At 47.0% G+C, this 14,820-nt stretch overlaps 1 protein-coding gene across 1 annotated transcript in view; it reads right to left on the bottom strand.

Moving 5' to 3' along the window:
• CAMK1D (calcium/calmodulin dependent protein kinase ID) overlaps positions 1-14,820 on the bottom strand; it is a 421,541-nt gene that overhangs the window by 54,131 nt on the left and 352,590 nt on the right. Inside the window, exons 4-5 of the mRNA XM_029955818.1 lie at positions 6,868-7,006; positions 4,735-4,861 (exon numbers count right to left, since the gene is read on the bottom strand). Of these exons, the coding sequence (XP_029811678.1) occupies positions 4,735-4,861; positions 6,868-7,006 (266 nt within the window). The remainder of the gene's footprint in view (positions 1-4,734; positions 4,862-6,867; positions 7,007-14,820) is intronic.

A 14,820-nucleotide genomic window follows, 5' to 3' on the forward strand; every position in this document is an offset into this window, starting at 1 on the left:
TTTTAAAAAACGTTTTTATTTATTATTGAGAGACAGAGCATAAGCATGGGAAGGGCAGAGAGAGAGGGAGACACAGAATCTGAAGCAGGCTCCAGCACAGAGCTCAATGCGGGGCTCGAACCCATGAACCATGAGACAATGACCTGAGCCAAAGTCGGACGCTTAACTGACTGAGCCACCCAGGCGCCCCATGTAGATTCATGGTTTAAAACAGCCCCCAAGTACTGCAAGGAAGTGTTGTCTCGTCTTCCTGGCACAACAAAGTGGAAATGTGCCTACGGAGTAAATAGGTGGCTAGATCAACCTCATTTAGGCATAAGTTACGGTGCTGTTGGCCATGAGTTCGATGTTCATAAATCCAGAATATATATTAAATAAGACATTGTCAAATAGAAGTATGAATAAAACAAGGTCACATATCCATCAGTAGATGACAATGCTGTGGCCAGAGGCTCCCAAGGACCCTAAGCCTGCACTTCCCTGGGAACAATGGGTCAGTACTTACTAGTTCAGAGCATAATGGCTATGTATGATGAGAACTGACTATCTTGTTGCACATCAGACCTCTTCACAGAACTCCAGACTCACGTTCCAACCACCTCTGGACCTTGCAAACTTGAACAAATCAAAATCCGAACCCCTGGTAATATTTCTGCAGTCTGCTCTTTCCACAGACTTTTACGTTCTAGTAAAGGTAAGAGCATCCTTCCAGAGGCGCAGGCCAAAGATACTTTAGAATTATCATGGACTTCTCTCTCTCAAAGCCTACTTTCAATTTTTCATAAAATCTTCATGAAATTACCTTCAAATTTTTTCTGGAATCTGACAGCTTCTCACCACTTCCATTTTGCCAACCTAACCCCGTCCTCACCATTTCTCACTTGAATAATTCCAGAGCCTTCTAACTAGTCTCCTCCCTTTCACCCTTGGCCCTGCACCCTGGCATCTCTCCTAATCCCAACCCGTCTTCCTACAGGGATCCCGGTACACGTCAGATCATGCCATGCCTTGCGTAAGAACCCTCCGACGGCCCCCCGCCACCCTGAGTAGAAGCCATCGTCTTGACAATGACTTCTAAGTCCTGGTCTGCACATGCTCTGCCTGTTAATTCTTTGACTTCATCTTCTACTTCTCTCCTCTTTGCTCCCCCACATACCCCTGCCTCAGGGCCTTTGTACCATCCTTGGAATGCTCTCCCTTCAAATAACACCATGGCCAGCTCCCTCACTTCTATCAAAGCTTGAGCCTACTGTCACCCTCTTCGTGAGGGCTGCCTTGATTACTACATTTAAAACTGCCACTCCCTACACACACACACACACACACACACACACACACACACAATTCTCTTTCCTGCTTTATTTTTCGACATAGCACTTATCAACCCAAGACATTAATTAACAGACTTAGCTGTTTGCATACAGTCTGTATCCCTCTCACTCAAATATAAGTACCTTGATTGAGGGCAGGGGCTTTTATCTGTCTTTCTTTTTTTCTCTTTTAATTTATTTTTGAGAGAGAGAGCATGAGCAGTGGAGTGGCAGAGAGAGGGAGACAGAGGATCCAAAGCAAGCTCTATGCTGACAGCAGTGAGCCCGATGTGGGGCTCAAACTCACAGACTGCGAGATCATGACCTGGGCCAAAGTCAGATGCCCAACCGACTGAGCCGCCCAGGGACCCCTGTTTTTCTTTTTCTTTCAACTGATGCATCCCCAGTCCCTAGAACAGCAGGTAGGCACTAAATAAATAATCCTTGAATGATGAATAATGTAGCACTTACCAGACATTATTCAATTTGCCTGTTTGCCCTCTGTCTCTCATAACACTGAGCGTTTTGATGTCAGAAACTGTCCCTACCTATTCATAGTCCTAACATCAAACCACTGAGCACAGCACGTAACAGGAACTTAATACATGCATGCTGAATGAATGGAATAAGCGAAGATAGAGAGAAATGCTAATTTCTGTGAACCTTGGGTTTTAACCAATTTAACAAGCATCTGTGCAAAGATGAGTAAGAGAGTCCGTGCCCTAAAAACACGTGTGGTACCATGGGAAAGGGCCACCGATACATACGGGCCCGGATGCAGTGATAAAAAAGGGGTCAGGAAAAGAACTAGGAGGACAAAGGAGAGAGTGGGTGTTGGGAAAGCAACCAAAAGTGGGCAACATGTAAGCTGGGCTTTGATGGCTGAATAGGAGTTGGCCATGCAGAGGGGGCAGGGGAGGAAACAGCCCAAGCTGTGTTGCTCACTGCCCAAGGTAGGTCTACAGGTTATGAGCTCCCCAGGGCAGCCCCTCCCTTGCCCTAAGAGGGCTTCCCAGGTAGCTCGGTGCTCAGCAAATATGAACGAGCAAAACTACAACATTCGCCCCGAGCTCCTCTACCCCGCCCCACTGAAAGAAAACTCCGTATCTGACAACAGAGTTACCCGATGGACCCACTGGCCACCATTTAGGGTGGAACGAGCAAAGACCACATCCAAACATCGTTCCCAATTCCCAGACGCGTCAGCGGCTGACATCTAAGCAGAACCAGACCACTCGAATGACAGCCACTTAGCAGCCCAGAGAAAGGGCCATTCCTGGATTCCGCCAAGACACAAAGAAGCAAAAATCCCCTTAGAAAGCACTAGAGCTTTCCAACATCAGAGCCCAATATGAGAACAGTGTGATGCATATGTCAATGTGGACAGTTTTGCCGGAACACTTGAATCGCAGCCCGAGACCCAGCCTCCTGCAGGGGGCAAGTGAGGCGGCCACAGTGCCCTGGGCTCCTCGGCCGCAGTGGCCAGGGCAGCGGACGGCGTGGCAGGTGACAAAGCTATCCTGGCAAGGAGCCTGGACACCGCGACCTCACAGCCCTTTCCATTTTCTGGTGTCTGGGATTCACCATGGTTGGAACGGGCCTTTCCCCTCCCGTTTTTGAAGAGAAACGAGAAGCACAGCATCTTCATTTCTATTTGTTGCCCGCCTGGTGGTCTGGACGGACCCAGAGAGGGTCCATACACACACGCACACACCCCTACCCCCGTCATACCCCACGCCCCTGGGGCACACACATGTGCTCCCGCATGCATCTCACACCAAGGCCGTGATTCCGAGCCCCGCCCGACGGGGTCCAGACGGCTCCTGCCGCATCACTGCGCTGACCCAGAACCGGGAATGCTCAGGGTGCCACCGATCTCATCAAGGCCTGCACTGCGCTGGCTTCTCTACGATCAGAAGACCCTGCTCTGCCTAGCACACCTGCCCGCCCCGGGGGACACAATGCCCGCCTGTGACAGTCACACTGTCTCCGCCTTCTCCCCAGTCTGTTGCTTCCCTTCCTATTACTCCCGGTTCCCCTCAGCCTGCTCTCCTCTTCTCCAAGCACCTTTGCAAATGAATCGGCCATGTTATGGCAGCACCCGAAGGGCCGGGAAGGGCCGCAAAGGTCGTTTGGAGTTTCCCACAATGCTCTGAGGCCCAGGGGAGGACCGCTTTTCTCAGCCTGCCTGGGGCATCGTGCGGTTGCATCCAGTACCAAATAGGAATGATGCCAGTCCCGGAACATTCCCTCTCCTCTTGCAGGGCAAGCTTCCTGTTCTCATTAGGAAAACCTATTGTGGTTTGTTCAACAGGAATTCAGTCTTGGTCTCTGGTTTCCAGAAGTCTTTTCCAACCCCGTTTTTTCCCTGCTCTCAGACATTCCCAGTATATGCTTCTCCCAGGCTTTTCCCAGTTTAGGGCTTTGCCACAAATGGATGCTTCTGCCTGGAACATTCTGTCCCCTAACATTCCCAAGGCTGCTGGTTCTCCACATTCAAGCAAATACCTGGGTCTCATTCCTGTGCCCTTAACCATCCCAGTCCCCTGCCCCCATCCCCTTGCCACTCCGTGGCACGCCCCCATTTTATTTTATTTTCTCCAAAGCACTGACCATGGCCTGAAACAACCCTGTTCTTTGTTTCTTTGTCGGTTGTCTGTGACTCCCAACTGAAATGTAAGCTTCACGAGGGCAGGCCTGCTGTCTGACTCAGGCACAGCCTTCAGCCCAGTGCCCAGGACAGCAGCTGGCCCGTAGGATGCACTTTAGTATACATTTGCTGAGTGAATTAATACATTCATGTAAATCAGAGTCTCAACAACACTAACAAAGGCACCGATGGTCTTTCTCCAGGTCCCCAGAAGACCCAAGATGATTCTCAGTACACAAGGGTTCAGCTCTCTGTGGCCTTTTCTGCACTCTGTTTGTTTGGTACGAAGGACCTGGGGTTCTGATTTTAGGAAAGACTTTAATTCTTGGCTCCTCCAGGGCAGATGGGGACTGGCTACTTCGAGAGTGACTTGGACAAGGCATGAGCCAGATTCCTCCCATCAACATCCTCTTGCCGGCCGCTTCTACCTCAACACTTGATATGTTCTGTTTGTGTCTGCACCCCATCGTTATCTCGGTGTCCCACTGTAAATCATCTGAAAACACAGATATCTATGCAATATTTCTGGCATCAGAACCCGGGAATTCATCCAATCAACCCCTGGCCCCCACCCAGGCCCACAGCCCAATTAAACAGGATTTCTGCCCAACTATTAAAAGGTTTCAGGGGAAATTGCTTCTCTTCTAATTCATTCCAATGTCTCTTGGCCTTTTTATTTTCCCCTTAAGGGAAATGAAGGCAGCTGTGATCACGCACCAGGGCCGAAGCGCTTAAGACGGAAGACGCAGATGCGGACACACGCACTGTGCTTACCTACGTAGCCCGGGGTTCCACAGGCTGTGGACATCACATCTCCTTTGCCCTCCATTTTTGACAATCCAAAGTCACTGATCATTATTTTGGACTCCTCGTCTTGACTGTAGTACAAGAGGTTTTCAGGCTAGAGAGAAAATCAGAAAGAAACACTGACAAAGTGCGTTTAAAGCCAGGTTAATTGTGGGAGACTCACCAAGCCGCAAAACCTAATCACAATAAGGATATGCCTGACCTTGCGCATAGTGAATACATTAAGAAAAGCAGTGTTTAATGGGAACATCGCACAGTTTGGGCACTTACAGGTTTTCAAGAAACCTGAGTCCCACTGTCTGCTTTCAAAAAGTGAACCATATATTGGGACCGCCTAGAGAGCCTCTGAGACATCTATTTTTTGGGTCAGGGGAAAGGGGATCCCCAGAAATGAAGTTAACTTCTCAAGGTGCTCTTCCATTCCTTTGTTCTTTCTTTCTTTCTTTCTTTTTTAATGCTTATTTATTTTTAAGTGGGGGTGTGAGCAGGGAAGGGACAAAGAGAGAGAGGGAGACACAGGAACCAAAGCAGGCTCCAGGCCCTGAGCTGTTAGCACAGAGCCCGATGTGGGGTTCAATCTCAAGAACCGTGAGATCATGACCTGAGCCAAAGTTGGCACTTAACCTACTGAGCCCCCCAGCTGCCCCAACAATCTTTTAAAAGATCTGAATCAACACTCCCTGTAAAGTTAATATGATACATAATCGCACTCCTAATCCAGTGATTCTCAACTGGGGGCAGTTTGGCACCCCAGGGGACATTTGGCAACGTCTTTGGTTGTCACAACTGCAGGGGTCTTTGGGCATGTAGTGGGTAGTGGTCAGGGATGTGCCTCAACATCCATCAATGCACAGAACAGCACCCCCCCCCCCCCCCCCCCCCCCCCCCCCCCCCCCCCCCGCAAAGGACATAGTGCAGGGCTGAGAAGCCCTGTCCTCACCTGAGGGTCAGTACCGGGCCCTTCCTGTCTCAGTCCCTCATTGCCTCTAGTAGCTTACAGGGGCAAGAAGACACAAGAATACCTTTCTGGAGGGAGAATACCTTTCTGGAGGGAGAATACCTTTCTGGAGGGAGGAGGAGGTGTACTGGCAGGTGGGGTGTGGTGGTATCCCAGACTGTGACCTAATCTTAAATTAACCTGATCCTGTTCTCTATTGCTCTGACCTGGATCATGCCGTTCGTTTTCATTTTCTAAGATGTTTGTGAAAATTTACCATCCCCACTCCAACTCCTGCAATGTAGATCAAACTCCCCTGTGCCTCTGAAAAGCAAAGATGAATGGTCCTGACATGGCACTGTTCTCTCCGCGGGTACAAGCCTGGCAGTCTTGCAGCTGCTCAGTCTGGGAGCTACAAGCACTTTTCTGGAAGTGCCATGTGGGCGTAGGCAGCAGCGACTCCTGCTCAGCCCATCTGCCTTTGGAAGGGGAATAAACACAGTCACGCATAGCGTGGCCTCTCTAGGAATGCTATCAGCATAGGAGTTATTTCCATCGAGTATACACAGCCAGCCCATCGCGCCACACCGCTGTGGTCACCACATTCACTTGTTCAGGGAGCTGCCTCCCGTGTTCTGGAGGCAGAGGATCGGCATTTGGTGAGGGCACAAGAGAGCAGAGCAGGCATAGAGGGCCAAATGGGCTTGATGAGCCCTCACAGAGCCCAGGAAAGGACCTCTGGGTCCTAAAGATCAACTAATTGTGCTCACGGCCCCTGTCAGCCGTCAAGGAGCCTGCAAAGGGCAAAGGCTGTAAGGACATTGTGCTGAAATGGGGCCGGAACTGGGAGAACACTGTGAAAAACTGACATGAAAGAAGGGTAGCCTTGAAGCAATACACAGCCTACCTCCCTATGGCTCTTTGACTGCATAGTGGTTATAAAAATCTCCAAAATGATGGCCAGCCCCACTGATCTTCATCATCTCTGAAGCTATCTCTGGCTCTCAACGGCTCTGACAACTAACAGAACACAAATGCCTACCATTCATTCCACCCATATCTCCATCAAGGCAACCTTAGCCATCTTCCAGAGCCCATCCCCTAGGACAGGTGCACTGTGGGTAGGAGAGTGACTGGAGGATGTTGCTAGGCAACCGTCTTACCTTGAGGTCCCTGTGGACAATGCCCATTCTATGGAGATAGTAGACAGCATCCAAGACCTGGCGGATGAGAGTGCTGGCATCTTTCTCTGTGTAAAATCCTTTCTCCACTATCCGATCAAATAGCTCTCCACCGGATACACTGTTTAAAACAAACAAACAAACAAACAAACAAACAAACAAACAAACAAAAGGTTTGAGAGGACGGTTAAATGGTTCGGGGAAAGCCATCATTAAGAGATGTCAATACAATGTTAGAACCAAATGGATTTCCCAAACAAACTCATTTTCAAGTTCAGGTTTGGCCCCATCTATGCCCCAGAAGTTATACCAGGGAAGTGTTTCTATGTCATGATGGCATAAATATCCAGAATGAAATAAAGGGAATAAAAGTAAACCGGGACCCAGGGACTCGCCAGGGTTGAGAAGTCCTCTGGCCTTTGTATCCATCCTGCTATGACAATGTAAAGTCAGAATAATTTTCCAGAATATTGGCATCATCTGATGTAAGGGAATGATGGGTAGGATGCCTCCTTTGCATAAGCGAATATCCTTAAAGGTCTGGAGAGGTAGCAGGTGTGGGGGGCAGTATTGTGGGCAAAGCAGTGAACAGCCAAGAGGATGTTTGGGTTCTTGACCAAGTTCTGCTCTTAATATGCTGAAGGCATGGGCATTCCTTGAATCTTTGGACCTCAGTCTTTTTATCTGTAAAATAGGGGCGTTAATCTAGTCAACCATATCCCACATTGGCTTTCAGAACCTGAAAGCCACTTGTAATTTACAAAAAAAAAAAAAAAAAAAAAAAAAAAAAGCAGAGGCAGCAGCAGCAGCAGAAGAAGCAGAAGCAGAAGCAGAAGCAGAAGCAGAAGAAGAAGAAGAAGAAGAAGAAGAAGAAGAAGAAGAAGAAGAATGATACCCCATTACGTCATCTGCACTGGTTTTTTGGTGACTATATTTAATTTTAATTTGCTTTGAATTTCACATTGCACTTAATGTTTTCTTCACATTTGTTATGCATTGCCTAGGTTGGCAAAGATCAAAATGCCCTTATAGGCCCTTTCAGTTCTGACAGTTAATGATTCTGGGTAGGAACAATTTATCACTTTAGCCTTCAAATTCTTAGAACATATCCTTCTCTAAGAAAAACAGGGCTTCTTTCAGAGAATTAAGCCATCTTGAAAATTAGCTTCAAGGGATATATTAATACAATTCTCTTTTAGAAAAAGAAACAGAATTCCCAAAAACAAAATGAAGACTTACTTGAAATATTAAACTCATAAAACAGTTTCACAAACAATGTTTACAGCTTTAGTAGATGCAGTAAAAGCCCTGCCTAGCAGTAACACACCCACACATGCACACTCACACGAAGGTAGGATTCATGTTCTGCAAGTCGTGACAATTAATGTGCAGTATCTGATCCACCAAAACCCTCCTCTTAAAAAGCCAATAAAGAAAACCAAGTGTGGCTATAAAAGGCCTCGGTGTTCAAGTCTCCTCTGTTACCTAGAGTCACCCTAAGGGATGTTGTGCTTGGATAACATCTCGTTTCCAAAGCAAACTGAGCAATCAAGACAAGAAAAGGAAAGATGCTGGGGAGAAATAAGAAGCAATTCAAAGAGTGAAAAGAAATGGAAACATCAGGGGAGAAACTACCTTTCGATGACCAGGTTGCCCATCCTTAAGGCAACTACACTCCCAGGACATCCCCTCTCAGCAGCTACACATCAAGCCCTCCCCAGTCTTCCTGTTTCTAGACCCTTCTTGCAATGAGTTTCAGTGGAAGAACTCTGGAGACCTTGAGAATGTACTATGGAAGAGCCCAGCTGCCAGGGCAAGGGGGAGCCTGGGCACGTTCACTTGGAGATACTCACTTCAGTTGATGATCTGTTCGAGCATTCATTTAAGATTTACTGGGTGCCCGCTATGTGCCACCTATCATGTAATCAGGTGCCAATCGAGGCTGCATGAGCCATGAAGAAGCAAATGTCCGTTTTGATCATGTCCCTCCTCATTCTCCATCACTGACCCACCTTCCAATAATGGCACCTCTTACAAGCATTCCAGTGCTTTCTTGCCACCGGCCTGCGTGCTGTTCACACCCTCTGCACTGCAGACTACGGAATGTGCACCCCTTCCTCCGCCCCGCCTCCCACGCTTAGTACCCTACACCCACCTTTGCCAGATTCTCTCCCTCCTTCAAAACTGATGTTTCCTGCTTCCTATTCTCTCAGAGTCCTCCTTTCTCCAATGTGATAAATAAGGTATTAACGGATGCTATTGAATCAAATACTTGCACCCCAATAGGGAAGTCATGCAGTAAGAACTGATGCCTCAGAGCTGAAGGGCAAGGTCCGGACAGGAACTGCTGCAGCCTCAATGCTCTGCACATTTGCTATTTTACTTCTGAAAGTTCTAATGGCATCAGGGCTACATCATTCTGAAAACTGCTCAGAAAGTATTTGGTTTCCTTAGAAACCAAGGCACAGGGGAGAAGCCTAGAAACTTGCCAAAACATAATGATACTCATAAAAATGCCTTAAAATTTGCAAATCACTTTATACTCTTCAAAAGTCTCCTCAGGCATACACTTCAAATGGCTAGAGTTATGACTGCGTGTTCATGCCCACTCCACCATATTCATATGTCAAGGTCCTACCTCCCCCCTCCCCCGGCATGATGGTATTTGGAGATGCGGGCCTTTGACAGGTATTTAATTTAGATGCGGTCATGCGAGTGGGGCCCCCATGATGGGATCAGCGTCGTTATGAGAAGAGAAACCAGAATGCCCTGTCCAGTTCTCTCCCTTTTCCTCCCTCTCTTTCTCTCTGCCATGCGAGGACACAGCAAGGAGAAAACCATCTGCAAGTCAGGAAGAGTCCTTAAAAGGAACCAAATCAGTTGGCACCTTGAACTTGGATATGTCAGACTCCAGAACTGTGAGAAATACATGTCTGTCATTTAAGCTGCCCTGTTTCTGGTATTTTGTTATGGCAGACTGAGCTAAGACACCCACTCGTTTTGAAAGCCATTTGTGAACAACCAGAATCCCAGGATCACTGATGGGGAAATAAGTTTGGAAGAGTGACAAGGGGTATGTCTCATTTTCAGGCCCATGGATCATGAGGACGTCGGTTGATGGGCTGCTGAGCTGACTGACAGGTCGCTTTCTCCAATCAATATCCTCTGTCAAGTTTCCCAAACACAAGGCTTAAAGTTCTATGTTAGAAATGGAGTTCCCCAATGAGAACACGCGAAGCATCAGAATGGAGTTAGAAGGGGAGCGGTCAAACGACAGGGGAAAAGGAATAGAACGATCATGACAGATCACCAAATAAAATTAATTAATGGTGGTTATGGGAGAGAGGTTCATTGAGGGGTGTAGATGTAGAAAGAAACTGGGCTATTAGAAATTAAGGGAGTGGAAAGAGATCATTCAAAAATTCTCTTCTCAATTTAAATTTTGACATTAATTAATGAATTAGTTTTTATTTTTAAGGTTTATTTATTTATTTTGAGAGAGACAGAGAGACAAAGAACTGCAGGTAGGCTCCATGCTATCAGCACAGAGCCTGAGGTGGGGCTCGATTTCTTGATTTCATGAACTGTGAGATCATGACCTGAGCCGGAATCAAGAGTCTGACACTTAACCAGCTGAGCCACCCAGGTGCCCCATAAACGTTAACATTCACTTACAGCAACCTGCCTTTGCACTGAACTTGGGTTTGCTCAGTCTCTGGTCTTGCCTATTACATTGTACGACAGTCACTGCATGTGGATTTTAAGTATGCAAATGTGAAATATTTTTATGTCACAATCTCAACAAAATTCACTTTATTTGCAAAATTTTAAATAACACAAATCTCCTCAAGTTAAAAAATCACTGTCAAGAAACATGATCTCAAAGTCGCTGGATCAAGAACACTCCAAGTTCGGATTCCCCTGTGGCACACAGCGATGTAACCTAGTCAGCCTCTCCTGCTCTATTGTTAGTACTGGGTAGACCGTGCTGTTCTTTACATGCACTTGAACTTCTCCATGCAGTTCCCACAGGTGTTATCCTGTTGTTTTAAAATTCACTGCTAATTATAATTTAAAATGCTTTTTTTGAATCTTATAATAATATCTATATGTTTGCTATAAGACGGTACTTGTGCTAAGGCTGAAAAATGAGCTCTGAAAACCTATTCCTCTAGAAGTTAGGTATAATAAAATACGAGGAAGGCTGAAGGAAACCAGAACATGTCACCCCAAAATCTGCCTCCTGGCCATAACATTTATTTTGAGCTGAGAGCAAGGAAGCAGTAGATGTAGGAAAAATTTCCCCTTTTTGGTCTAAAGGCAAGACATGAGATGGAGACAGACTGGAGACAGACTCTGCACCAGAGGAATATGCCAACAAACCTCCTTCAGCTTCTCCCAGGTCTCCTTACCATTACTGCCCCCAGCCCCAACTCCTTAGTTCCTGTCAATTTGTCACAAATGTACTGTTTGTATAAAAGGTTATAAAAGCTTCAGGCTCTGATCACTCCTCCAGGTCTTCATTCTCTGGTGAAGGATCTCAAGTACCTGCGAAACTTCATGAACAGGTGTCTATTTTCCTCTTGCTCATCTTTCCTTGCTAGGTTCATCTTCAGAGCTAGCCAGGGACCCTACGATGGTCAAGGAAAACTTTTTCTCCATCTGAAAATTCAAATAGTATAGGGCTGTGCTGTTAATTTTAGAGAGAGTCTGAGAAATATTAGCAGTAATGCTGGGATCATTAAAAAGCAGTGTTACAGCAAACTCGCCTAGAAATTCACAGACTGTCACCTAACCAGGCAGTGACCATGTAAAAGAGCCAGGGTCATGGTTACAAAGCAAGATGGCCTTTGTGTGCCCCAGAGCAGGGCCGGTTATAAATGTGTTTCTCCAAAACCGTCTCCCCCATTTACATTTAGACTTAAGAAGAAGGTAGTCTTGAAATAAGCAGGCTGTGATTGAAAGAGGCTAGAAGTGAAGTGTTTTTCAGCTGTGAGACCCCAAGGTGCAGATGGTATATGTGTGTATTTTTTCACCCAGCCTGGAGGAAGAAAGGGCCTGTCTTCCTAGCCCTTTGCTCAATTAAGTCCCGGCCTGGTGGTCCCTGGGATTTCCCTCCTCCCACACAGGGCAGCCGTCCGGCCCCCAGGCCTGTGCACTTAATCTGTGCCGTTTCACTTGGCTTTGGTACCCACACGTCCTGCTCCTGGGAAGATTAAGGGTTTATTTCATGCAACCATATCTCTTCTTTGACAAATCCCACTTTAATAATAAAAACATCTTTTTCCATAGAATTCAGTTTCCCAATATCTTCCTGGCTCAATCTGTTCAGAAAATTCCAAAACACAACCACATGCCTCTCCACCTTCACAGACCGGATCAGTGTAACTCCTTAGGGGCCATTAGACTTGGGGTCTGGCCATTTTGCCTTCTCAATGTCAGGGTGTTATGGACTGACATGTATTCTACCGCCCAACTTCAGATGTGCATGTCTTAACCCCCAGTGTTTCTCAGAAGGTGACTGTATTTGGAGGTGGGGTCTTTAAAGAGATAATGAAAGCTAAATAATGTCATGTGGGTCCCATATGACTGGTGTCCTTATGAGAGAGAGAGAAAGAGAGAAATGGAGCAGAATATGAGCACGCAGCGACAAGACTATGTGGACACATGGTAAGAAGGTGGCTGTAAGCCAAGGAGAGAGGCCTTCAGAACATCAAATCTGCCAAGACCGTGATCTCAGACTCCCAGCCTCCATAACAGTGAGAAACTTAATTTTTGCTATTTAAGCCCCCTAGTCTGTGGTGTTTTTGTTATAGCATCCCTAGAAAACTGACAGACTGGGGGATATAAAGGCTATCCCAGAAACATGCAGGGACATTCCCTTCAAATTTTTTTCAAGATTATATGGGGCTCCTGGGTGGCTTAGTCGGTTAAGCGTCCAACTTTGGCTCAGGTCATGATCTTATGGTTTGTGGGTTTGAGCCCCATGTCGGGCTCTGTGCTGACAGCTAGCTCAGAGCCTGGAGCCTGCTTCAGATTCTGTATCTCCATCTCTCTGACCCTTCCCTGCTCATGCTTTCTCTGTCTCTCAAAAATAAATAAAAAACATAAAAAAAGATTAATAGGCAGGGTGGGGGGGGGAGTTTCTTCTACTGTATTTGTATTCTATGCTTTGTTTATTTACCAAATCATCAAATAATTGCATCAAACCAGATGATATGTTGTCCCTGTTTCCAAGGGGCACAGAGGCCAGTGTGTCTGGGGTGAGGTGGGGACTAAGGTACACAGACAAGTAAAGCAGTGTGGACGGTTCTGATGTGGCGGGGTGGGGGCAATGAAGATGCTTTGAAAAGTCACAGAAAGACACATAGAAGAGCTCCAGGGAAAGGGTAGAAAAAGGAGAATCTAGGCTGTCTTAAAGGAGGGGTGATATTTAGTCCAGTGGAGCAAAGCCCAGGGGCAGTCATTTGAATTATCATGAAAGGAGTCTCTGGTGAGCTAAGTGTCTCCGGGGGAATTACAGTCAGTGAAGGAAGTGTTGACTGAGCGCCTCCTATCAGCCCAGCACTTGGCACGCAGGGTTAGTCTGTATCTGGGGAGCTACAGAAGCCCAGGTTGACAAGTCAGACACCAGCGAGCAAAGACTGGCCAAGCCATGACCCCGGCTGGATGACCACAGGACATGGTGGTGGGGTGAGATCAGTGATCACAAGAAGAGGCCTGCAGGACAGTCCTCACTTCCCTTCTGCCTCCGGAGGCCAGCACAATGCTCTCTGCACTGCAGAAAAGGGATTCCTGGAGGCAGGGCAGACAGGAGAGACCCGGAGTCAAGAGCAAGGACCTGGCAGGCGGGAGAAGAGGGTGGAGGCAGGAAGGAACCATGTCTGTAAAGAAGCCTCACTGAGCTGGAAAATGCAACTGGTGAGGAGGACGTCAAACCGTAAAGGACTCTGCAAATCAAGCCGTGGACCCAGAAGGGCTGCATGGGAAGACAGCAAATTCTAAGCTGCCGGGGATCTAAGGTGACGCACTTCTGAAAGGGAGGTTACTGAGGGAGTTACTATCTGTGGGTGTGGGGTGAGGGCCATCTTGGGACAAGGGCCCTTCCAAAGGCACGCACACTGTCTTCCAACCAAGGCCTGCTTTTAGATTCTCAGTCCCGCAGGCTTCCTGTTACTGGAGCAAACCCATTCCTCCAAATCCATGCTGGCCCGGCTCTGCACTGTGCACTAACTTCCCACTCACTGCCCACCCAGGCAACGACTTCCATTGCTTTCCAGGGGGCCTCAGGGACTCCTTGGAATCATCTTCCTCTGTTTCCAACTACGCCCTTTTGGTTCCCAGCCGGCTGCCCCTCAAGACCAGGGAAAGCGTGTTTATAGCCAAAACCATGGATAAGAAACAATTGGAGGCATTTTAATTTTGTATGGGAAACTCACTTGCTGAGATCCTGATAAAAAAATTCTACTTTTGCATTACTCATGAGAAAAGGACCAAAGGATTTCTTTAGAAATTATTAGCATGTTCAAGTCTTCAAGAGAAAATAATTCATCTGTTTTAACTAAAAATACCTTCTCACTTTTCAAAAAAAAAAAGATAATGACAAATCATTTTTAGTTCTTTGTATTTGGAGAGGGCAAAGCAGGTCTTATCCCACTTGACTCCCCAGTATCTAGGACTATTATAGTCCAGGGTGGGGGGGTTAAGAGAAAGAAAATAAATAAATCAACAAATAAATGTTAACCATTCACAGAGTCCACAATGGCGTGCAGAGAACCGGAAGCAGCCCGAGATGAGTGACACAGATACCGCTGAGTGGGCTCCAGGATGGACAGCAGGAAAGAGCCGGCCAAGTGACCACGTAGGGGAAGAGCTTCTGGGCAAAGGGCAAAGAGCTTCTGAGCCAACCCTAATATCCAAGGACAGGAAAGGTCT

The sequence above is a fragment of the Suricata suricatta genome, chromosome 10 (genome assembly GCF_006229205.1).
Source record: "Suricata suricatta isolate VVHF042 chromosome 10, meerkat_22Aug2017_6uvM2_HiC, whole genome shotgun sequence".
Classification (NCBI taxonomy): domain Eukaryota; kingdom Metazoa; phylum Chordata; class Mammalia; order Carnivora; family Herpestidae; genus Suricata; species Suricata suricatta.